Below are 25,457 nucleotides of genomic sequence, written 5' to 3'. Positions count from 1 at the left end.
GGTTGGGGCACCGACTCCCCCAAGCAGTTGAAAATCCGAGTGTAACTTTGCAGTCAGCCCTCCGCGTCCGTGGTTCCACAGCTGCGGATTCAACCAGCCACGGGTCACGGGGTCCTGTGGGACATGTTTAGTTAAAAAATCTGTGTGTAAGTGGACCCGCCCAGTTCAAACCCGTGCTCTTCAAGGGTCTACTTTGTGCTGCTTGGCATGCGACAGGTCACAAGTACAGTCTGAGAGGTTTTACAGCAGCAAGGCTCCTGAGCTTTGACCTGCTCGCTCGCTACAAATCACGTGCCGTGAGAGTGGAGACTTTTCCTGTTTCTGTCACTGCTGCGTCACCAGTGCCTGGACGAAGCTTGCCCAGTGGTGAGCGCTCAGTTAATAGTCCTGGATGTGGAGAGTATTTATTTGATGCCAGAGCTTCGGCTCCAGGCAGAGGGATCAGCATGAGTGAAGGAACCAGAGGGCTGGGGATGTTCGAGGAGTGGCCAGAATGAGAAAACAGAATTGGGAGGAAGGACGGAGGTGGCCTCTGGGCAGGAGGGAAGGGCCAGCGCCCAGGGCAATGGCTGCTCCTGCGGTGACCTTCGACCTCCTGAGGCGAGCCTGCCCGTGAGGTCCCCGCCCCCGCCGAGCTGAAGTTTTCAGGCAGGGTGGGTGGGCTCGGTCTTTGGTGTTTGATGGCTTTACAGAGTTCACGGTTACCCTTCAGAAGTTAGTTCTCAAGGCTCAGCATTTTGGCGGTTTCCCGGAAGCTCATTTCTGGAGCAAACTACTGCCGTGAGCAATTTCTTAGCTTTTTTTCTCTAGTCAAAGCCTGGAGGAGAAAAAGCTTTCTGATTAGTTGATGGTTTTGATGAGCTGAGTCCCAGGTAGTCCACTTTTATTGTGCTCGTGTTTTGATTTCCTCTTTGCTGAGGGCCACAGAGACCGGTCAGATGAGCAGGACCTGAGACACAGTGTAGTCCCCGTGGCCTTACATTCTAAAGTTATTACGCGAAGTCAGCTACAAACAGTTACAGTCAGTGTTAGGCTCTTACAATTGCTTTCAGCATGGTCCGTTGCTCCTGCAGTTTCCTTTTTACTGTGCTGCTGTTTGTGTATTTTTGAGTGTGTTTTTCATTTCCTGAAGCAATTTTACACAAAGAAACCACAAAGTAGTAAAGTTCTTCTATCTTAAAATAAAAATTTTTCACAGTTGTAACTTATCAAAGTAACTAGAAAAGCAATTTTGTGTGTTCTCAGAAGTGCATGTAAAAAAAAAGAAGTGAATGTGATTTTAGATTTCCTGTGAATCCGTTAGGAGACTTTGAAAGTTTCCACTTTGGTGTTCCCCTCCTGTGGAGGATTCCCAGGACGTGTGAGACGCTGCCGGCACTGCAGGACCCCTGGCACTCACCCTCCCGCCCTCAGCTTGCCTTGGGAGGCCTCTAGCTTTTTTGCGTCTTGCAGACAACAAGCTCCTGTAAAATTTAATTTGAGTAATGTTGACTCATAAGTATATCCCTCTGAAAAGAACTGTGGAAAAAATTGTGAAGGCTTTCTTGTTTGTTGCGTCCGGTCCCTTGATTTTGTCTTCGTTGCAGGTGTTGTTTGATGATATTGGACAGTCTCTGATCCAGCTTTCCAGCCCGGATCTTCAGTTTCGGCTGATTGCAGCCTTTCTGCAGTTCTTGGGTGTGCCTTCCGGCTTCAGCCCTCCGGCCTCCTGCCTCTATCTGGCCATGGATGAGAACAGCATCTTTGACAATGGACTTTACGATGAACAGCCCTTGACTTTTCTCAACCTTTCATTTTCCGGCGTCAGCTGTGTCGGACGCACGGACCAGCTGGGTTGCCGGCACTGGACCAGGGGTCACAGTCGAGAGGGCGAGGAGTTCATCCGCAGCATCTTCCACCTCGTGATGCCTTTGTTTTCAGGGAAGGAGAGGTCTCAGCTCTGCTTCTCCTGGTTACGGTACGAGATTGCAAAGGTAACTCCGGCCTCCTCCTCCCCTGTGTGAGGACCTCATTTCCCGTCGCTGTTTGTCAGTGGGATGGCCAGGCTCTTGGTGTTCTTCAGGGCTCTGAGCCACAGCACCTCCTCCTTCGGGGACCCAAAGGCACCGGGTGTGCGGCTGCCCCTTCTGAGGGGCCACGGGGAAGAGGAGGAAGGTGGGAGTGAGTCGAGCCCGTCAGTGAGGGGAGCTGTTTGTTGTGTTGACTCTTTATTACCGGATGTCTGTGATTATGTGAGCAGTTAGTGTTAAGGACCAAGCTTAAGCTTAAGCCAGGTTAGAGGATTTAGGGGCTTATTAAAATAGATAAAATAAGCTACTTACTTATGCTGCTCTTCATTATCTGCTAGAAGTTCATCTAGGGTTGACTCCTCTGCCCTCTGCTGGCCACCGGTTAGTATTGAATTATAAAACCCAAAGTTCTGATGCTTAAATTGCAGGTTGCACACACCAGGCTGTATTATTAAAACAGTGCCTGGTAAAATTTGGTGGTCATCTATCTTTGGAGAAGAGCATGTGGAGTATATAAGCCTTCTTTGTAGGGATTTCAGATGGAAACCTAGATGTGTTCATGTTGGGGCTCCTGTGGCCCTGGTGGAATCCTGATTTGTTTCTCAGAGAGCCTAAGTGTTTAGCAGACCCGTGATAAAGGAAGGCAGTGAAGACACCTTGTGTGGCTTTCTGCAGTTGACAGTACAAAGGGATGTCTTTAATATCACAGAGCACTTGGAGTCATTCTTTTCTTTTTACCTTTAGGTCGTTTGGTGTCTGCACACTAAAAACAAGAAGAGATTAAAATCACAAGGAAAGAACTGCAAAAAACTAGCCAAGAATCTCCTCAAGGAGCCAGACAACCGCAACAATTTTTGCCTCTGGAAGCAGTATGCGCATCTGGAGTGGTTGCTCGGCAACACAGAGGACGCCAGAAGAGTTTTCGATACAGCACTTGGCATGGCAGGGAGCAGAGAACTGAAGGACCATGAGCTGTGTGAGCTTGGTCTCCTCTACGCCGAGCTGGAGGTGGAGCTGTTGCCGGATGTGAGAGGGGCCGCCCCAGCCCGAGCCATTCACGTATTGACCAGACTGACCGAGAATGGGGCCTACGGGCCCTACACCGGGCAAGTCTTGGCCATTCACATTTTGAAAGCTCGGAAGGCTTATGAACACGCGCTGCAGGACTGTTTGGGGGAGAGCTGTGTCTCCGATCCAGCTCCCGCCGATTCCTTTAGCCGCCTGATTAGCCTGGTTAAATGCTTTATGCTCTTCCAGTATTTGACCATAGGGATCGACGCTGCTGTGCGGATATATGAGCAGGTATTTGTGAAACACAAGGTCTCTGTTTCCGCAGAGGGCCCTGGTCTGGAGGGCAGTGCCAGCCCCCGGAGCCTGAGCAGTGTCCTTGAGGCCGTCACCCTGATGCACACGAGCCTGCTTAGATTCCACATGAAAGTCGCCGTCTACCCTCTGGCTCCTCTGCGAGAGGCTCTCTCGGAGGCTTTAAAGTTGTATCCGGACAACCAGGTTCTTTGGAGGTCGTATGTACAGATTCAGAATAAGTCCCACAGTGCCAGTAAGACCAGAAGATTCTTCGATGCGATCACCAGGTCTGCCAAACCCTTGGAGCCGTGGTTGTTCGCAATTGAAGCTGAGAAAATGAGGAAAAGACTAGTGGAAACTGTGCAGAGGTAATTACAGAGCATCTTGTCTGTGTGTCCAGAAACCTTTATGCAATGCTTGCCATGTTCCCACCACCCAGTCGGCCTCCAGAATACAGAAGTGAATGCGGCCTGGGCCTGGAACGCCTGCCAGGGGGTTTCTTCGTGTTGTAGAAAAACATGGTGAAAAAGGAATGAGAGACTTGCAAGTAGCAACACCTTTCGTCAGAGGCTCCTGTGGCTGTCTCCTTAGGCCGTGCTTTTTGGGATCCCTGAGCATTGCTTATGGTGCATGAGTGGTGACTGCCAGGTCTTCAGGTGTCTGAGAAGGTGTAGTAAAAGCATGGGAGTAAGAGCACAGGCTCTGGAGTTGGAATCTGGAGTCAAATCCCAGCTCTTCCACTTAGCAGCTGTGTGATCTTAGACAAGTCAGTTCATGTCTCCAGTAGGTTCCCCCTTCTGTAAAATGGGAATAAAGACCTACCTCAGAGGGTTGCTGGGAAGGGTGAGTGCCGAGCACAAAGAGAGTGCAGACTAATTACTGGCCTCTGTTATTATTACTGACGATAACAGTGTCAGGTTTTAAATGTTCTGGGTTTTTTTTTGGATACAGTATTTTATGTCTGAAGGTTAAACGACAGGCTTGGGAACATACTGGCTTAGGCATCCTTGTTCCTTCCAGAAGCTTTGTTGTTACTTCACTGTGACCTTAGAAATCGAGTGTTCAGAATTGCCTCTGAATAGTATTTCTTTCTCTTTTTTTTTAATAAATAATTTTTAACTTTTATTTCCTTCCTTTCTTTCTTTCCCTCCCTGCCTCCGTCCCTCCCTCCCTCCGTCCCTCCGTCCCTCCCTCCCTCCCTTCCTTCCTCTTTCTGCGTTGGGTCTTCGTTGCTGCACGCGGGCTTTCTCTAGTTTCATTGCGGTGTGCGGGCTTCTCACTGTGGTGGCTTCTCTTGTTGCGGAGCACAGGCTCTAGGTGCGCGGGCTTCAGTAGTTGTGGCTCGTGGGCTCTAGAGCGCAGGCTCAGTAGCTGCGGTGCAAGGGCTTAGTGGCTCCACGGCACGTGGGATCTTCCCGGACCAGGGATCGAACCCGTGTCCCCTGCGTGGGCAGGCAGATTATTAACCCCTGAGCCACCAGGGAGGTCCAGAATAGTATTTCAGTTTACTTGTTTTTTACTTCTTCCGTCAGGATTTTATTCACTCTACTTTCAACTGAAAGGTCTTTCTTTCCCATATGGTAAAATTTGCACTCTGCTGATGGAAGGGTAGGTTTTCCTTAGAAAACAGAGAAGCAGGGAGTTTGTGTGCCTTCTAGGCCGACCCAGTGTGGCGGAGACACCACAGCACCCTCGACGCTGGCTTCCTCTGGCCCCGGAGGAGCCGCATCATATTATATCCTGCACCCCCGTGTCCCCAGACCTGGCCGCAGCACTGCCTCCGACGTGCTCAGATCCAGTTGTCGCTGACGTCAGCTGTCACTGACGTATCTCTTCCCACTGCAACGTAGGTGTGGGAAGTTGTCTTGGAGTTACGTGAGCTTTTGTCTTGCAGGGTAGATGGTAGAGAAGTTTACGCCACCATTCCCGAGACCGGCCTGACACATCGGATCAGAGCCCTGTTTGAAAATGCGATGCGGAGTGACTACGGCAGCCAGTGCCCCTTACTGTGGAGAATGTATTTGAATTTTTTGGTAAGAAAAGATGCGGAGTTTTTGTGTTTATGCAGAGCTCTGCCTCCTCCTTCGTAAGTGAGCGGTGCCGGTGTCCAGCAGCCCGCACCCCTCTCAGCCTTGGCTCATCCTGTGGGCGTCCTGGTGGGATGACGTCAGGTCCCTCAGGATGTGGGAGGGGTCACAAGTTGCCTTTTCTACTGGGGCCTTTGGTAGAATGATAGCGAGGAGTGATGCCTGGGCTGTTCGGTGCAGCAGAATGTCACGTGGCTTTCTCCTAGTTGATGTTGTTGAGTCAACAACTTGGAAATGGTCTAAGAGCTTTCATTTGAAAGAGACCTAAATATGTTGCTGTTCTGCCTCTAAGAATTTCCAGGTCCTGATTCTGTTTTGTTACTAAAAGATAAGATTCAGTCTGGAATGTGGTTTTTAAAATAGACCTTTCCAAAGCAACTTTGTTTTTACTTAAAAGTACCACAGTGATTGAATATGGTGAGACGCCATTTAGTTTTGTTAATGTGTTGTGCGGGCTGAAAGGTGGTTCCTGGGCTTCATTCCTGGAGTCTTGAATTGTCTTTGCCTTTGCTTAAAGGCTTGGCATTGGGATGGGCCTCCTTTACTATAGTACATCTACTGCTAAGTTGCATGCTTTTTTAGAAACAATCTTCTAGGCCACTTGAGTGTTGTTTAGCTCAAGGCTATTGAATCATATCAGAGTGACCTCCATTGAATATTGTACCTTTCAGAAGTCAGGAGTGACCTTCCTGAAAAAGAAGATAAATATTTTTCTCTCTGATTGTTTCCATAGGATAATTTCTCAGAAGTTGATCAAAGTATTTGAACATTTCCCATTGACGTTTGACAGAGTGTAAAGAGATACAGAGAGTGTAAGTTAGGGGTTAGGAGAGGTTTGGGCCTCCCCCATCCTCTTAGAGTCCAGAATTCATTGGGGAGCACCTCCCCTGACCTCTGAAAGGCCTGAGTAGCAGGGAAGGACAGGTCTCAGGACAGCACACCCAGGACAAACGGGCACAATTTTGTGGGCAGAAGTCGGCATCAAGATGAATTACCACCGAAGTTTCTGTGTTTTTAATGTTTATTCTTCATACTCAAAAGCTCAGATTTTACGTCTTGACTCCCTTGTGTGAAATGGAAACCTTCAGAAGTCCAGACGCCAGCGTGGTGTCCGTGGGCACGCGCGGCCTGGACGCGGGCCCTGCCTGTTACCAGAGGAGGCCACTGGGGTGCAGCAGGAGGGCTGGGTTCCCACTGAGCTTCACCCCCGTGGTCAGGCCCTCACTGAAGGAGCGCGCCAGATGCTCCCTAATGGTTCCAGCGCTAACACTCTGGGAGTCTAAGCCAGTGAAAGACTCTAAATTTAAAAAGAGGGAGAGCTTGCACACTTGCCAATTTAACTTCTCCGGTCTTTTTTAGGTAGAGACAAATAGGGTGAAGTGCAAACTTGTAGTACTTTCATTGAGGATCTGCCATGAGCCAAGTCTGGGTGGACTGTAGACAGAAAAATTCTTGTTGACTTAGAAAAAAAGCCTGGGACCATTAAGGAATGTCTGTCTTTTTGGAAAGATTAGCATCAGACCAAGAATTAATTAGAGCAGTGAAACTCCTAGCAGTTTCTGAGGCATCTGGTTGAGCTCCTAACGCTTTGATAAACTCAGTGAAAAAATCAAATTAGGGCCAAAATGTGAGGTGTAGGCTCTGAGTGCCAGGAGAGGGCAGGACGCCGTGGGGCCACTGTGGAAGGGTGTGGCTCTGGCTCCCTGGAGGAGAAACGGTCACTACCACGCTTTCACCTGGCGTTTAACCCTTTCATACCTGATGCAGCAAAGGCGTTTTCCAGTGGCCGACTGATGAAGGAGATAGCAGAGGGCAGTTCTCATTTGAGGCTAGCCAACTTACGTACCTGGATTTGCTGGATTCCAGGGTTAACTGCGAGTCTCACAAATACAGTGGTTGAGAAAGTACAGGAGTACAGTTTTTCTTCTTTCAAGAACAAAGCCTTAAGTGTGGTTACTATTTTAGCAGAGGACATTGAAGTATTTTGGTGTGTGAAAAAAGGACAGCTCACACTGGCTTCTTGGGTATAAATTCAGAGGTCCAGCCTCAGAATGGCCGAGGCTCATACCAGGGAGGGAGGCAGGAGTCCCCCGGGCCACGCGGCTGACTCTGTGGGTGGCACTGGGAGGGGGTGAGGAAGGCCTGCGCCTTGCCGGCCTGAAGGTTATCACAGATGCTGGTTACAGCCCGGAGTTCCAGTCTTCCTGACTGTGGGAGTTAACCTGAAAGATCTGAAAAGGAGGCGAGGCTGTCCTTGGTAGATAGAGGTCCTGAGCTGTGGATAGGGGTCTCTTGATGCCACCCCCCGCGTTTCTGAGAGGTCGGTCAACAGCCCTCACCGGTCTTGTCTGGACACCATGCCCTGGCTGCCTGGTAGGCAGAGCCAGCGTCCACTAGAAAGCTCTGCTGTGGGAAGGGGAAGTCTGGCGGAGGTGGGTGGGCAGGAAGCCCAGGAACAGACTTCAGCTCCGTGAGCTCGGCTTGTGCCCGTTCACAGCTGCGGACGCCCGCCTGGGGAGCTGCCTGGTGGGTTGTGACTCCCTGGAGGAGGGACAGATCCCTCCCTGAGACTTGGGAGAGGCCCGGGGATATGGAGGGGAGGACACACGCTGCTCCGGCTTCCACAGCAGGTGTGGAAAAAGCGCCTGTCTGTGAGTTGATACAAGATATGAGGATTTTATATCAGTATAAAAATGTGCTCAGATTAAAAACGTGCTGAATACCTGCACGCTCTCAGACTGAAATTTTTGACGCGAAATTTGCTTTTGATAAGGTTACTGATTCAGTAATCCTGGTTACCTCATTTCTCTAAGATAGTTTTCAAAAAATGGCAAGTATTAAAGCAAATATTTTCTCTGTGTAAAGTTAACACCCTCACCTCATGCGCAGGCCTCGTTCTAGGCACTCTTAGTAATGCCAGGTGTGATGGCCCACAGTGATGGAGGAGACGAAAACAAGTCAGAAGTGTTAAAGGTCAACTCCAGGCCCACTGAGACACAGCAGTGGCCCCTGAGGGCATCCCGTGGTACATGGACCCATACCACCCATCAGCCACTGTGGCAGTGCCCCGGGTGGATCAGTACCGGGATGGCCTTGGATTCTCTTTCGTCATTTTTGTATTTTTTCCCCTTGCCTCAGGTTTCCTTAGGAAATAAAGAAAGAAGCAAAGGTGTGTTCTACAAAGCACTTCAGAATTGTCCTTGGGCAAAGGTGAGTTCTAAAGGCCATGGTCTCTTCAGATTCCCAAGGACCTCCCTGCCAAGCCTCATCCAGTCAGTGTCGTGGGGACAGGGCACTTCCCAGGCCTTTCCATAGTCAAAGTATCCCCTTTGGAGACGGAGGGGCATTTGTGTCCTTTCCCTGCACTGGAGCTGGCGTTTCATGGAAGCGTTGCTGTAGGCGGCTGGTGCCCAACATTTGCCCAAAGCTCAGCCCAGATGCTGAGAGCGTTGGGATCCGCGTCCCAGCTCTGCCCTGTACAGCCCAAGTCAGGAGACGTTCAGAGACCAGACTGATGGTGACCGCAGTGTCTGCCAACAGCTGCCGGCCCCACTTTGGAAAGAGAGGGTCTCACTTCGAGTTTACTCACTTTCCCTCTGCTTTTGAGTTCAGCCCTTCCTGAAGCACGTCAAGGTGTTGCTGGGTTAGGACAGCAAGGGGAGCGTGGGCTGTGGCGGGGCAGCTGGAGGGAGCGGCCGGCTGACGAGGATGTTGCTCTCCGGCCCCAGGTGCTGTACCTGGATGCCGTGGAGTACTTCCCCGATGAGATGCAGGAGATCCTGGACCTGATGACGGAGAAGGAGCTCCGGGTGCGCCTGCCGCTGGAGGAGCTGGAGCTTCTGCTTGAGGACTAGAGACCAGGAGGGGAGTGGGGTGTGCCTCCGAGGCCTCGGCGCCGGCCCCGTGGGAGCAGGAGATACCAGAAGAGACGGTGACACATGCATGCGAGTGTGTTAAGACCTCTGCCTTTGGAGTTTCTTTCTTGATAGTTTGTGTCTGGGTTATTGGTCTCTCACCTCTTGCACATTGTTTGTGTGCAAATGACACAGAAGCCATCGTTTTGCATATTATATATGTATGTGTATATATGTGCATAGACAGGAATCATGCTAAGTGATAAATGAACCTGTCATGGTTGGTGTGCGAGTTCTCGTTTGGTCCACTCTTCCCCTGCCCAGCCAGCGCCAGCCCTGCTGGGGTGAATGTACCTTCTCGGTTGGCATCCTTGGTGGTCCTGCCAGGTCTCCTGGGTCTTGCAGTCAAAAAAAAAAAAAAAGGTCTGGTTACTCAATACTAGGACTTCCTCCCCTGGGCTGGTTAGCAGATTTTACCCTTATCTTCAGACCAGAGCAGTGGGGAGTCGTTTAAACCTTGGTATTCTCACCTGTATCAAATGTGTTAAGTTCTCATTACTCCCTGAATCCTATTCAGTGACGTCCTCGACTACGGCCTGAGCAGCCAGCATCGCTTGGGAGCAATGCAGACCTAGACCCTCAGGCCCCTCCCCAGCCCTGCTGTCAGAACCTGGGCTCTAATAGGACGCCCTGTTAGGGGACTTTGTGTGTACGTTACCGTGTAGAAAGCACTGCCTGAACAAATAAGGACCCCGCTGCCGGGGAGCTCACCAGCAGCCAGTCGTGGAAAATGGAGCGAGCTCCTTCCTACCAAACCCAGTGCTGCCTGTGACACGTGCCGAAGGTGGCTTTCAGCGGTGTTGGCCACGCTCTCGTTTTGATTTCCAGGAACTGAGTTACATTTGACTGAGAGGAAATTGCTTTATCTTCTCTGAGGTCCTGCTTTTTAAAAAGTGGACAGCTTCTCTCTGGCTTTTTTTTTTTTTTTTTAAATCATGCTCTCTAGAATTGCTGAAAGCATACTTCCTTGGCACCTCATCCAGAAAAGCCAGTGCTGTGGAATAGAATTTTGGCTAGAAATTGATGGACACTGGTTGGGAAGAAGCAGCAGAGGGCAGCACAGCTACAGCAGCGGTCCCCGACCTTTGTGGCACCAGGGACCGGTTTTGTGGAAGACAGTTTTCCCACAGAAGGTGGGGGGGGGGGGGGGGGGGGGGGGGGATGGTTCAGGCCCCAATGCGAGCAATGGGGAGCGGCAGATGAAGCTTCCTTCACCTGCCACTCACCTCCTGCTGTTCGGCCCGGTGGTTCCTAACAACAGGTGGAGGCCCAGGGACTGGGGACCCCTGAGCTAGAGCACTTTCTAAAGAGCATCTTGGAGCACCCAAGGAAGTTGGCCAACCAAGTGGAGGCTTTCCTTGATCTGCCCCACTTACAGGCTTTGAGATGGAACTGTTCTGAAATGAGAGAAGAGCAGGAAATAATAGACAAAGAAAAGGGAAGGGGAAGCTTGACACATTTCTGAACACTCTTGGGAGGGATCAGGTTCTGAACCCGAGAACAAGGGATGGCAGGGCTGGTATGGGACTCTTCAGCCCTGCCCTTTTGAGGTCTCTTGTAGGAGCCTCAGTCTCTTAGCAACAGCGACACCTCCTTCCTGCCTCCAGAGCGCTGAGAGCCCACATGCTCCACCGACCTTCCAAAAGGGAAGCCACGGCTGTAGGGACTCCTCAGCCCTTGTTGCTTAAGCAACAAAGATAGCCGGCTATTTACGTATGCTCGTTGCTTTCCCATCAGCTGCTGTTGAACAACTGCCACCAGCTCTGGGGGTGTGACGGGGCAGCAGGTATTGAAGTCTGCAGCCCTTTTGGTCAGCCAGCTTCCTTAGCACCCAGATCCATCGACTTGCTGCCACTGAGCAGGCAGTGTGGAGGGCCCAGAAACAGGATTCAGTGTTTGTTTGAGAAAGAGCACGCTTTATTGGCAAGAGAGCGCTGCACGCGAGCAACATACGAAGAGGGCTGGACGGGCATCCTACACATCACATTCAAAAGGTACTCGGGATGCTGTGCTAGTGAAGATCAACCACAACATGGACTCCTGGGCAACTTCCCCAACCTCACACCTCTGAGGGGGGTCGACACACTTCCAACCTTTTCCTGGAAGGCAACTGTGGTCCACTAGAGATAGAGCCCCTCAGGGGTGCCTTCTTGTTTTTTATAAAGGACATTTTCTTTAGACTTTTTGAAGTCTTCATTTGTTACTTTCATCCTACGTTCCCTCAAGGCCATCAGACCAGCTTCCGTACAGATTGCCTGTAAGAAGGAACAGTGTGTTCAGAAAGTGAAATACTTTTTATTCGAACAATTCAGAGAGTGCTATTTTGAAATCTGGTGTAGGCAACCAACCTAAACACGAAGTTCTCAAACCATTTGGGAACGATTAGATTTTTTAAATGTTTTAAACATTCTAATTATTTCCTCAAAGGACCTGAAGTGGCTTAAACTGGGAATATTTCACTAAGGAAGAGGACTGGCTCGGGTTCCAACCCCCGCCGTGTGGCCTGGCAGGCCAGTAAGTTCTCACAGCCCTGCTTTCATTAAAGGCAGTAATCTTCCTAAGAAATAGATAAAATTATTCCAGAAATTTAGAGCCCACATAGAGTGTACATCCATTTCATTTACCTATAGTCAGAAGAGAACTTGTATTTTCTGGTTAAATATTTACAAGTTTTAGTACAGTATTTATTCTAATATATTTATTTTCTCAACAATTACTTGCCAAAAGTAAAACAAGAACCCAAGCAACATGATATGGTAAAAACACAATCCTGGCACTGAGGGTTCTATCTGGTTATGGCCTTTAGGATATTTATTTCAGATGGTTCAGAAGAGAGAGTGTTTCTGCATACAGAGAGAAGAAACAGGTAAAAGGGTAACATTTGGTAAATGGGGGTGATGAGTATGTGGGTGTTTTTGTTGCAACTTTTCTGAAGGCTTGAAATTTTTCTAAATAAAAAGTTGGTGCAGAATTTTAAGGTAATTTAAATTTTAAAAAGAGAGATTTACTCCCCAACTGAGACACTAACCTAGTTCTATAGATGCCAGGGATACGCAGTTCAGTGCAGGCACCAGCGTGAAACAGCCTGTGTGTGCCGCCCCTACCTAACCATGGCATCAACCCAGGTCCTCCCCCAGAAGGCAGGCTGTGGCTGTATGCTGTGCTGCCAGGCCTTGCTTTAAACTCTGGTCATCTGGGAAGACACGTCCAAACTCATACACACATATGATAAAACAAAGAGGTACAATCCAGCCCAGGTCCTCACCTTGATGTCGGCACCAGAGAGGTCATCTTTAGCCATGATCAAGTCATCCAGGGTTACGTCGTCTGCTAGTGTCATCCTGCTCGTGTGGATCTGAAAGATGCGCTTCTTCGTCTTTTCATCGGGCAAGGGGAACTCGATCTTCCTGTCGATGCGGCCTGTGGGTATAAAAGGTTTTCAGTCACACTCCTGGGGGCCCCGGGAGAGGCCTTAGTCTCCACATGAGTGGTCTCAGTCACATAGTGTCCTGTGGAAGGAGGTCCAGATCTTAAAAAGTGAACACTCATGTCTGTAGTTTGTAAATATCAACGTTTGAATTCATCTCATTCACAGAATCCTCTCTGCTGTGGTACTTTGGGAAACAAACGAAAGGAGAGATTCCTAAATGGCACAGTTAGTGGAAAAGGACAGATCAATCATGTTAAAAACATTACAAAAGACAGTAAAATTAGCTACTGCTTCTTTTGGTACTACCTGAATGTAAAAAATGGACCTGAGCTGTCATATTTCTTTAAAAAAAAAAAAAAAAAAAAGGCGTCTCGAGGCTAAAAGGGCCAAGGTACACAGACTACATCACGATTATCTCAAGGGAACACAGTTTTGGTGAATTATTCTAAGTTTCCAGGCAGTATTTGCCTTACACGTATCATTTATATTCTCCTCAAAGTGCTCCTAAGAAATACAAATCCACATAGGACCTTCATTCTCCACAATGAAACCAAAGCAAATGTGACCTGGTCTGATAAGTGCTGGGTCCAAAGTCTCTATCCGGTTTGTGGCCATGATGACTTTCACGTCTCCCCTTGAATCAAACCCATCCAACTGGTTCAACAGTTCCAACATTGTTCGCTGAATTTCTCTCTCACCACCGGAATTTGAGTCATACCTTTGGAAAAGAAGTGAGGGAGAAGTGAAGACCCAACTGATCTTCCTGTTAAAGGGGATTACAAAACACAGCTCTGTCTCAGCCTATATGTCACACCCTCCCAAAGCCCAAGATAAACAACACATTATTTTCTTCGTAGCGGTTTTCATGCCTGAAATTATGTGATTTACTCAGTCTCCACAATTGAGCTCCTCAAGGGCAGAGACTCATCCTCATGGCTGTGTCGCCAGAGTCAGGATGGTGCCATGCTCAGAGCGGGTGCTCAAGGCATGGCTACTGACTGACCAATCAACTGCCGGGTAGTTGTTACCTGGCACGTGGGAGAGCAGAGCCTAAAGAATCCATGGAAGCGACCCAGTACGGACTGTGGCAAACCAACATGCAGGCCATGTAGGGAGTGCCCAGCGGTCGGGCATTCTCAGAGAAGAACCATATGGTTTTTACCTCTAAATAACACAAAAGAGGTAAGAGAAAGTCTACCTTTTCGTCCCAATAGCATCAATTTCATCAATAAACACGATGGACGGTGCATGTTCTTCAGCAACGCGAAACAGTTCCCGAACAAGTTTGGGCCCATCACCTAGGTACTTCTGAATAAGTTCAGAGCCAACGACTCTCAAGAAAGTGGCCGAGGTTTGGTTTGCTACTGCTTTGGCTAGTAAGGTTTTACCTATTTTAGATTGAAAGAGGAAAAGGGGAAAAAAAACCTCAAGTGCTGTTTTAACTTTAAAACTCTCATTGTCACCTTAAAAAGACATCAAGAATGGGAGGATCCCTCTATGAAAAGCATTCTGTTCTCCAAAGCAGACAAGAGGAAATTCAAAAAAACCTAAAAAAATTTTGATTATTTTTAACCATCTTCCTAAATTCATCATGATAATGTCAGAAAATACTTTTTACTGCAAAGTTGCATATAATATTAACCTGACCTATGCAACCAGGGTTAGAGAACCAAACTCAACGCCTACAAAACTATCAGTGATGAAAAAAAAGCCCGGAAGCCCTAGGTTTGACCGAAGGACACATAGTGTCCCTGAGCAGGGCCTGCAGTGCCCTGGGGCTTCCTGAAGACGTTGCTGTGGGCTTGTCCCAGGGCTCAGTCAGCTGAGCCAAGACCAGCTCCTGATGAAGCCCACAGCTGTGAGCTGCTGAAAGCTCAAGAGACTTTTCTCTTTGTGGTGTGCCCTTATGGGACGTTCCTCACTGATCTCAGGGAAGACCTGACATTTCCAACCCTGCTTTGTTCCCTGATATTCCTCCTTCAGATCACAAGAGTAAGCAAAGAGTACCAACTTGAGAACTTTTGAGCTCAAGACCATGGCCCCTTTGATGGTGAGGTCTGGGCTGTCACCTCAGGACACAGAGGCAGTTAGAGGCAGTTAGAGGCAGAGCTGGCAGAGGACCACCCTCAGGCCTGTAAGGGGAGGGGAGGAGGCCGGCAGGCGAGTGAGTGACACAAAAGATTTCGTGCAAGCGGGAAGGAGGACAGGGAGTTAAGCTCTGCAACAAGATGGGGCAATGGCGTTCCCTCAGCCGGGCAGTCAGAGTGGCAGGTTCAAATGCCTATTAGAGGGCTGGACTGCTTCCTGAGAGCATCATTTAAGGATGGCTGACAGAAGACCAAAAGGACCTTCTAAGTGGATGGGATCTTACAATCCAGAAGCAGCCAGGTTCAGCTGCCGGGATGTTCAATGGCCAGAGGGATCCCTGAACCAGTCTCCTCTTCCTCCCGACAGGGCTGACACCCGGTACTCCACTCCAGCCCTTGTCAGCACATGTGCCCCAAAGAAGGCTCACGGCTGCGGGTCAGAACGCCTGTGTTCCAGCTCCAGCCCTGGTACCAGCTCAATTCCCAGAGCTAATGGGGCCTTGGGCTAGCCGCTGGCCTCTCTGAAACTCACTTCCCTGGGCTATAAAATGACAGGCTACAGTAGCTCCCTGCCTCAGGGTACAGCTGGCTCCCTGTCCCTCCAGCGTGGGCAATCCTCAGTACAGACCCTCTTGGCAACATGGCTTCAGTTCACTCAATCAAATAACCTCTCTTCCTTTGGAATTTACATAGCAATGACTATACAACTTACTCAGGTCAACTTACTGCATAATGAACCAGATACGTATATGCATTTTTATCTTTATCCATTTATTCATCCAATGGTAGACTCATTCAGTACCAATGGACCAGGAGGATGAACCTAATCTGAACAGCACAGGATAGCTTTTAAAACAGTGGTCCTCCACCAAGGTGCTGATGCTTGGCCACACTCCATATGAACAGATCAGAATCTTCAGGGATGGGAGCAGCCATCAGTATTTTTTAAAGCTCCCAAGGTGATTCCAACGTACAGCCAAAGTTGAGCACCCTGTTTATTTTTATTTTTTCTTACAAAATATTTTCAACAGACTCACATTACTCTTTAAAATATTTAAAGGCATTATGTTTTACAACATATAAATCTAGCACATTTGAGTATACAACAGGTGTGCTGGGGAACTGGCAATGCATTCACATCGAGCAGGCATTTTGGGGGGGTGCCTACTGGTGTCTACCTTCTGTTGTAATTCCTACTATTGTTTTTAACACATGAACTCTGTTAAGTCTACAATTACAAGCCTAAGATAGTTCAGTTTCTTAGTACACCTGTTATACAGAAATATATACTTTCATGCAATAGGTATGTTTCCAGAGGAGCTGCTTATTCAGAAATGTCCAAAATGCTGCTTAGAGCACATTTTCAAACTAAGGAAGTGTGGCATCCTCACTCAACAGCTAAGTCACTATAACCAGCTAATGCTGCTGCTCAAGAGATGAGCTCAGTGCCTGGAAAGTGACCAACACAGAGCACACATACCTGTGCCAGGTGGACCATACAGAATGACCCCCTTAGGGGGCTTTATACCCATCTCTTCATAATATTCAGGATGAGTGAGTGGAAGCTCCACAGATTCCTAAAGAAAACAGACACTTGGTAAAAATAAAAGGCTTTCTTACTGAAATTTATCAGATTCATTCACTGACATCATGGGTACACCTCACTTTCAACAAAAATAAGCTAAAATTTCAATTATTCTTGTTAGAGACAACGTTTGACTTCCACCAGCAGCAAGGACATATTGAAGAGGACCTCTGTCCTACCTGAGCTCCCAGCACTGATCCCCTCTTCCTAATAGCACCCAATTTCCCTTTCATTTCCCAGTAAAAGTCAACCTTGAGTAACATTTAAGCCCTTCCTGAGCAAAAGAAACTTAAAGCTAAAATTCACCCTTTTCAATGAAACTGCAGGCAGGAGCTGGCAAGATTTTCTGTTGTGACCACCAAGGGACATGATGGCTATTTCCCAGCTGTCTGAGAGTCACCAGTGGAGATCTGTGATCACTCTGAATGACCTCCCTGCAGATGAAAGAACCTGCAGAGGGCTGGCCCACCACATGCCCCTGACCCCAGGACCATGGCAGGAGCTGGGGTTAACGTTCTAGACGCCAGCACTGTGCAAGTGTGTGCCACTCACCCTATCCCCAGACATCACTGGGGGTTTCTGGATAGCCACAGCTGAAGTCAGTACAATTGGAAACATGTTCACACAGATAATTATTAAACATTACACGTAAAAAGTATTAGGCTGCTGCTGCTGCAGGAACTATCATACAATTTATACTTACTTCTATTACCTAACTCAGTATTAACAACACGAAACACCACTAGTAAGGTCTGAGTCAGTTACTGGTCTGATCAATAAAGAAAAAATAAAACACGCAAAACAACTCCACGCACCCTAAATGAGACAGCAGTTAAGAAACCAAAGGTCTAAAAAGCCAGAGCTCAGGACTTCCCTGGTGGTCCAGTGGTTAAGACTCCAAGCTCCCAATGCAGGGGGCCCAGGTTCAATCCCTGGTCAGGGAACTAGATCCCACATGCATGCCGCAACTAAAGAGCCCGCATGCCACAACTAAGACCTGGAGCAGCCAAGTAAATAAATAAATATTTTTAAATAAATAAATAAATACATAATAAAACCCCAGAGCTGGTTCCTTGACATACCTTAATTTCCTGGATTTGGTTGTCTAACCCCCCAATATCAGCATATGTCTCCTGGGGGGCCTTTTCCACCTTCATCACTGTGACCAAGGGATCCGTGTCATCCATCAGCACCCCTATCACAGCATGCACCTAACAGGGAACATTAAGCTTTAACACAGGCATGTAAGGTTCACACAATCCACTTACAATGAAATGGCAATCACAGAATTTTCTCTACCCTTTGGAGTGCTCTGGTGATCTACTTCCACGGGACAGGTGGACGGATCTGCAAGCAAGAAGCAAGCACTCCGACGGGCTTTCTTGGGCTATCAACTTACCTTGTGGTTGAGCAGGACCGAGCAGCCCGGTTCCAGCAGATCCTTGTCTACAAATGAAAGAATGCTGACATAGTGTTCTGAGCCCACAGACGTAGACACGATGGCATGATTGTCATCAATGATCTCTTCCAAGGTTCCTACCGACATTGGGGTCCCCCTCAGATCATCCACCTTTGATCTTTCCTCCTACATGAGAGTAGAGGCCAAGAAGGAAAAGCAGATTAGACCTAAAAAGTAGACGATGCTGACAGTTCACTAGAGTCACAAAGCAGTTGGTACTTTTCAAAGGCAGCTAAGGATTTCCCTGGTAGCGCAGTGGTTAAGAATCCGCCTACCAATGCAGGGGCACGGGTTCGACCCCTGGTCTGGGAAGATCCCACATGCTGTGGAGCAACTATGCCCGTGTGCCACAACTGCCGAGCCTGCACTCTAGAGCCCGAGAGCCACAACTAATGAGCCCGCGTGCCACAACTGCTGATGCCCGTGTGCCTGGAGCCCGTGCTCCGCAACAAGAAAAGCCACCGCCATGAGAAGCCCATGCACCGCAACAAAGAATAGCCCCTGCTCGCAGCAACTAGAGAAAGCCCGCGCACAGCAACGAAGACCCAATGGGGAAGACCCAACGCAGCCACCAATCAATCGATGAATAAACTTAAAATTTTTTTTAAAAAGGCAGCTAAATAATAATTCATTAAAGCCAGAAAATGAATTTCATTTATTCATTAACAGTTTTAAGTTCTAAGTAGAATTCAATTGGTAAAAAAAACAAGTTACAGTAATTTCTCAATTTACCTCTTGCTTTTCTTCTAAAGGCTTCATTTGTTCCTGATTTCTAATGAATTCTTCCTCCATGAGAAGATAGTCTTTAATTCTCTCTAACTTCAATAATTTTAACCGGCACTGAGTGTGAGGTGTCACTGTAATTAAAAAAGAAAGTTTTATTATACTTGGAGCTTGAAGTTTGCAATTAATTCGGTTCATCCTTAAGAACAAAAAGAAGTTAACACTTAAACTTAGTTTAGTTGGACAGACACTGAAAAATTCAAAGTTTGGTGACCCGAAGTAAGCAGGTGCCTAAATGCAAAGGGGAGAGGGATTTTATGTATTGGGTTGGCCAGAAAGTTCGTTCGGTTTTTTCTGTAACATCTTACAGAAAAACCCGAATGAACTTTCGGGCCAACCCAATAATAATGGGGATGAGGCCTATGACCAAACAGATAATATAAATGACATGTGGTAACTGTCTACAAAGAAGAAAAAACTCATTGACCAAAAAGGTAGTTTGCTTTGGTTTATTATTCCCCACAGGTGCTAATAAAGATAGCTGCAGGTGCTGTTCAGTCAGTATAGGTTGTTGCACCCTAGCTGTAACACATACATTCATTTATAGGAGGATTATGAAATACTGGGGATATTAACATACGTGCAAACATTTTTTTCCACACTCGTATGTTGTCTCTTTTGGCCTAAAGTCTCGTGCTACATAGGACTTTTAACATTTATATAGACAACTTTTCTTTTGTAGTTTCTGGGTTTCTTGGCTTCTTCAAAAGGTCTCTCCTCCCCTAAGGTTAAATGTATTCCTGAATTTTCATTTATTTACTTATTTACATATGTATATCTAACTCATCTGGGAAAGAGCAAGGGGTCTAATTTCATTTTCTCTCAATAACAAATAAAAGATACCAGCCATTTATATTAAATAACCCATCCTCTTCCACAGAACAGAAATGTCACCTTTACCACATATTAGTTATCTATAACTTGACTCTGTTTTTGAATTTTATATGCTTTTCTGGGGATCTGATGATCTATTCTTTATCAATACCATATTGATTCACTACGGTAGGTTAATGGCACATTTTTTTTACTGTCTGACTCTTATTAACCAAGCAATATTTTAAAAATTATTTTATTGCATCTAAGCAGGAATAGACTTGTTTAGATGATAGATGAGGATGGCGGAGGTATTTGAGCTGAAGCCTGAAGGGATGAGAAGCAGGCAGCCACGGGAAGGACTGGGGGAAGAACATTTTTAAACAGAGGGAAGCAAAGGCCCTGATGCAGGAGATTCAAAGGACACGAGGCAGGGCAGTGTGAAGAACGACACACAAGGGGAGTGCAAGAGGCTGAGGATGAAGCAGTGGGCTGGGTGAGGTCCAGGCACTTTATGTTCAGGCATCGCAATGCTCTGAGTTCCAATACACTAAATTCCATTTCTTCATGAAATAAGTGTATCTTATCTCTAAGGTATCTCTAAGGTAACCAAGCTCAACCTGAGTTTTCTAATCTAACCCCGTACTCTAATACACTAAAGGAGCTGGTTATTTAGAGGAAATTAATGGAATTTCTTAAAATGAATAACAGTCGTATCCTGTGTATACTGTTAAAACCAAAATATAGCTTTTATTCCAACCTAGAGAATGTCCAGACCTAGAGCTTCAACCACGCCCTATTTCCTGTCTCCACATTCAGACCTCTAAGCTACACACACAGAGCTAGTCCCCCTAGGAATCGGAACCATGTCATTACCCAGGGGCAGTTTGCTGGCAGCATCTGGTCCCTTTGTTTTCTTCTTCTTTTTCCCCACTCTAGTTGGTACAGGAGGTTCATATTTCTTTTTCTTGTCCTTGAGTTTTTAGAATAGAAAGGAAAAAAAAAATCACACAGAAATCATATTAAAACACAAACTTACTTATGCGGGACCATCATCTATTTTCAGGTAATATAATTTTCCTCATCTTTTAGGATGTTATTAAAGACTGTCCTAAAAAAACCCCAAAATCTGTTTTTACATTCCTGCAATGTTAATATGTGAATGTAACTGATCTTTCTTTATTATAATACACACTGATAGATCATTCAATAAGGAACAGAAGTCAGAATTCAGAATAATATGCCAGAAGTCTGAGGTGAAATGATTTGACACAAGTCTTCACACCTAAGGATATTAAACACTAAAATCACAGGCAATTTATTTTAACACTTCTGTAACGTTATTAATTTTATACCTTTAAAAATCATTAATTCATAAATACCTACGTGACGGTCAATAATCTTTTGTAAAACACGAAAAGGGTATTGTATCTGTAGGCTAGGCTGGTTAAAGGAAGAGATAATTTATTTTGCATTTTAAAATTCATGAATCCCCAAAGAACTTCTCAGCTGAGATCTGACATTTTCCGCAATTTACTCACATGACAGACATATCTAGCTTCTTATTTATTTACCTTGTCATCCTTCTTTCCACCTCCAGGACCATGACCACCACTCTGACTCTGACCCTGAAAAAAAGAAAAAAATTAAGACAGAGGTATAAATTCAGAATATGATCACTTCAAAAAATCCTTCTTATTCTCCTGCGATTCTAAGACACCAACACTTCCCCACATTTTATTATTTCTGAACTCAAGATATACCCTGCAGTCAACGTGTACATTTAATGTGGCAGAATTTCTTTTTCCTGGAAAGCTGTTAGATCAATGGTGCGCCTTGCCACAGACTGCATCTTAAATCAAGGACAACTCTATTAAGAAACAGATATAACTAATGTGTCATTATGAGACTAAGATCTTAAGACCACCCTTTCTTGAAGGGAAGGTATAGAGCCTGACACTCTCTAATATAAAACTACCTGGCTGAGGCCACCAAGAGCGTATTTCATGAAATTGGGCCATGAAAGCTAAATCATTTAACCTACTCAACAATCACTTGTCAGTCACTTACTCCTTACTAGCATCACGCCAAGATCCAGGAGACTTTCCTTTCAATGGCAGCTTAAATACCTCCCATCCCTAAAGCCTGCAGTGCTCGGGCAGGTCCTTCTTCCCAATCTAAAATGTTGAATCACCTTAAGCTACCAAGAACTTAGTGTATTAATAAGTTCAGTGGGATTTCTGACTTTAAAACAGACCCTTCAGTTACAGGACAATGTTTCACACAGAGCAGTGTCTCAGAAATGACGGCATTTGAAATGAGCAATAGTGAATTTACTTGACTAGAGGGGCCCTCTGTCCCCTCAAATCACTTCCTCTAAATTAATACAGCACCAGCTTCATTATCAGGACGAAACAACCCTCTCATCGTTACCTGAAAGAGTTAAAGTCAAATCTATTTCCCAACATGCAGGATTCTTAAAACTTTGCACTTTATTCTGAAGAAGGTAATTCAAGGCTCTGAGAAATTTTGGGAAATAGAATTAGTTTTACTGCAATAAGCCGTCCAAATTGCAGGCCTTTCACAATCAATTACACCCCTAAGGAAGTGTGCTGTTGGCTGGGGCAGCTGACGTCTGAGATGTTTACGATGTGCCTAAGTCTGTACTAGACGTTCTCCTTCACTACCGCATTAATCCCGGACAATCCTTCGAGGTAGGGTTCATTACTACTACTTTCTAGATGAGGAACTGCAACAAGCCTAAGAACATGGGCTAAGGAAATAAATGTATCCAGGTTTGAATTCCGACTTCATTCTAATAGGCTATGTGACCTCAGGTAAGTCAAGCCACCTCTCTGAGCCTTGGTTTCCTTAACTGTAAAGTGGGGATGGTATTAGCTCCTATTTGTTGCTGAAAATGAAGTAATGCATGTAAAACACTTCAAATTTGCATGACTCATAGTACCTACTCAATACAATATCATCGGTGAATAAGAAATGTCAGGGTCAGGATTTTGTCAGTCTGGTTATAAAGTCTGGGCTCTGAAACAAATCCACTCTGGTTCAGTTCCTCACTCTCTCTCCTGTCCACACGCTGTCTCTGTTTTGTCCAGGCCATCATATCTTATTTGGGCTCTAGTCTCCCAACTGAGATTTCCAGGTCCAGTTTCTTCCCTCACCAATCCAATTATTACCGCCTACAGCAAAGAGCCGATCCTTTAAATCTCCTCAAAAACCTTCAACTGCTCCCTAACATTTAGAGTGTAATGTCCAAACTCTTTAGCTTGGCATAACTGGCCCTTGCCAAACCGGCTGCAACTAACTTTTCCCAGGTTCATCTACCTTTCCCATGATCCTACAAGTCTGGCCCCACTGGAGGATGTTTTCCTGAGTCGGTCCTGAACTTCTTCATGTCTGGGCCATTTATGTGATGTTTCTCAGTCTCAAATAATAACAAGTATATGCGTTACACTATATGCCCAGCAGCGTGCTAAACATTCTCAGGGTATCATATCGTTTTATTCTTACAGACGCTATGAGGTTGACACCATCATTACCCCTAGTTTACAGATAAGGAAATGAAGGCTTAGAGAGAGAAAGTGACTTGCCTGTTGTCACAAAGCTGTCAGAGAGGTAGCCAGGAATCACACTCAGGTCCACGGGACACCAATACCTGTGTTTCTCTACTGCCTGGATAACTAGTACCTCATAGCAAAGACCCACAGGGTTTGTGTTCTAGCACAGCTGCTTACCCTGTCTCAGTTTCCTCTAATAATAATTACCTCAAGGGACTGTTGAGAAGGATAATGACCCAATGCTGGAAAAGTACCTGCCACGTGTTTATCATACCTAGAATACTGCTACCGCAAAGTCCTTCTAAGACCTGTAAGACTGTGGTCGGGACTTCCTGCTGTTCACGATACAGGCCAAACACATTCCCATCTCAGGCCCTTTGCACTTGCTGTTGCTTCTGCCTGGACCAGTTTCCCTCAGGTATCTGCATAGGCTACTCTCTCATTTCATTTAGATCTCTGCTCAAATCTCACCTCCTCATGGGGACTCGCTGACATCCTATGTAGAACAGCCACCCTTCCCCATCCTATCCCCTTCTGCGGAACAGCCCTAAGCGACGGCCACCCGCCCCGACGTCATATCACATATCCCTTCCTCTATTTTTTGTCTGCCTTCTTGAGAATGTAAGCTCCAAAAGGCAGAGACTAGGTCAGTCACGCTCATCCCCTGTATCCCCAGCGCCTAGAGCAGAGCCTGGGCCCTCCCTCCACCAAAGTGCAGCATCAATCCGCGAACTAAGGAATAAATGCTAGCTGCTTTTATTATTACTAGCGCACCACGGGGCCTTTCCCTCCAAGGTCCACCTGTTAGAAAGGCATCTTAAGGCCTCCGTCAAATGCCTCCGTCAAATGCCTCCAACTCCGGGCGGTATCCCACGACTCGCTCTCCCTCCTCAGCTGGAGCGAATCCCTCCCTCCGCTCAAGCCGCACATCCCTCCACTTGCGCGGCTCCGAAAGCCCTCGTCCCAGTTACTCGAGCAGGCTCCCGCCGAAACACCCCGCGCCGGTTGGCAGAGCCCTGGCCGGCGGAGGAGTGAGGCCGGGCCACCTGACCTGCTCCGCCGCCCCCGTGGCCCGCCTGGGGGACCCTCCGTGCCCAGCCCCGGCCCCGGGGACCCGGGATAAGGCCCGCTCCAGGACACCGGGCCGGCGGGTGGACCGAGTGCCTCCGGCAGCCGCCTCGACCCCGTCGCACCGCCACTACCAGCCGAAACCCTTAGTCACTCACCATCTTGCTTCGGCCGCTCGAGCCGCAGCTGCCGGAAGTGCACCGCCTCGGCGGCCCGTCAGAGGCGGAAGTTGACGAGGGACTCCACGGAGGCCGATAGGAACCAAATCCCGCACGCACCAATGAGCTCTCAGGGCTTGTGCGAGCGGGTGGGCAATGATGCGCTAACTTACAAGCGCGATTTGAGCCTTATAAATATTTAACTTGAAAAATAATTTTAATCGCAGTTATTAGGTTATTGTCAACAACTTAAGACAATGACCTCGACTGTCAAACTAAGACAACTGTGAAAATATAATTTTTTTTAATATGCAAAAATCAAGCTGGGAAGACCTTTACTTACTTCTCCAAGAACTGGACTGGCATTTGGAACTGAGAAGTTAACATATACTTTTGCACCAACATTTAAGCTCTGATTTGGTCTCTGGAATTAATCTGCTCATCTGAGAGGCTGTCTCATGAATCATCTAAATCTTTTTTGGGTTTTTTTTGATGACTTGTGATGATACCAAATGTTGTCTTAAAAGTCCTCATCTTGCACCCAGTTTGTAAAGTTCGTTATTTATTACGTCCATCAGAACATCAGAAAGATGGCAAGCATCCTTTTGGCCTCTGGAAACTTCCATAACAGGTGCTCAAAATGCTGCATCTCGCTGAACTGGAGAGATGGATTTATTTGTCTGATTTCCACCCCATCCCCATCCAGATTAATTTAGGCATTTTAATTTTGAAAGTCTAAAAATATTTCCCTAACACGCAACAGGAAATTACTCTTTCTATTTCATCACTAAAATACTGTAATAGAAAGTCTTGACACTGTCAAACTCCACTAACAAATGTGGCATCTACATGATACATGAAATGATGTGATAGGTTAGGGGCAAGACAACTGTCCCTTCAGGAATGCGGAAAGCAATTCCAGAGTTGTGCAGAATGTCTAGGAAATCTGTGTGTTATCTGAAGAAGTACAGTGCCCCTGAGATTGCGTCACATTCAAAGAATATAGGCTAATAGTGAAAACTTAAGAAGTTATTCTGGAGTATATTCATTTTAAAAGACTTCTTAATGCAGAGCAAACATTGTCCTCTCTTTTCTCCCCATCACGGACCCTCTCAATATTCTCCACCCAGCTGACAGCCATCAGTGTATGGGAAGAAATCAGAATGTTTTCATGCTAAAAATGA

General features: G+C 46.8%; 2 protein-coding genes across 6 annotated transcripts in view; one reads left to right on the top strand and one right to left on the bottom strand.

The window, feature by feature from the left end:
- NRDE2 (NRDE-2, necessary for RNA interference, domain containing) overlaps nt 1–9,539 on the top strand; it is a 46,262-nt gene extending 36,723 nt beyond the window's left edge. For 2 of the 4 annotated variants that reach the window (XM_029237942.1, XM_029237943.1), the window contains exons 10-14: nt 1,587–1,973; nt 2,754–3,682; nt 5,209–5,347; nt 8,540–8,611; nt 9,130–9,539. In XM_029237942.1, coding sequence (XP_029093775.1) covers nt 1,587–1,973; nt 2,754–3,682; nt 5,209–5,347; nt 8,540–8,611; nt 9,130–9,255 — 1,653 coding nt within the window. In that variant the 3' untranslated portion in view covers nt 9,256–9,539. Of the gene's footprint in view, nt 1–1,586; nt 1,974–2,753; nt 3,683–5,208; nt 5,348–8,539; nt 8,612–9,129 lie in introns of those variants that run through there. The other 2 variants (XM_029237944.1, XR_003795912.1) reach the window with 2 other exon arrangements.
- A 1,671-nt stretch (nt 9,540–11,210) lies between these two features.
- On the bottom strand, nt 11,211–24,317 carry PSMC1 (proteasome 26S subunit, ATPase 1). 2 transcript variants are annotated; one of them, XM_029238891.1, is made up of 11 exons: nt 24,274–24,317; nt 21,047–21,100; nt 20,349–20,445; nt 18,609–18,733; nt 17,817–18,002; nt 17,500–17,628; nt 16,313–16,409; nt 13,944–14,133; nt 13,312–13,463; nt 12,581–12,735; nt 11,211–11,570 (listed from the first exon to the last, which is right to left on the bottom strand). In XM_029238891.1, the coding sequence occupies exons 1-11, from the start codon at nt 24,274–24,276 to the stop codon at nt 11,436–11,438; spliced, it is 1,323 nt and encodes a 440-aa protein (XP_029094724.1). In that variant the 5' UTR covers nt 24,277–24,317; the 3' UTR covers nt 11,211–11,435. The 2 variants fall into 2 exon arrangements, with proteins under 2 accessions (XP_029094724.1, XP_029094725.1); XM_029238892.1 differs by lacking the exon at nt 24,274–24,317 and adding an exon at nt 23,081–23,345.
- Nucleotides 24,318–25,457: the final 1,140 nt, after the last annotated feature.

This window comes from Monodon monoceros, unplaced genomic scaffold (genome assembly GCF_005190385.1).
Source record: "Monodon monoceros isolate NGI ecotype Baffin Bay Population unplaced genomic scaffold, NGI_Narwhal_1 Super_Scaffold_21, whole genome shotgun sequence".
Classification (NCBI taxonomy): domain Eukaryota; kingdom Metazoa; phylum Chordata; class Mammalia; order Artiodactyla; family Monodontidae; genus Monodon; species Monodon monoceros.
The sequence above is the reverse complement of the archived record's forward strand: the minus strand, read 5'-3'. Positions and strand labels throughout refer to the sequence as shown.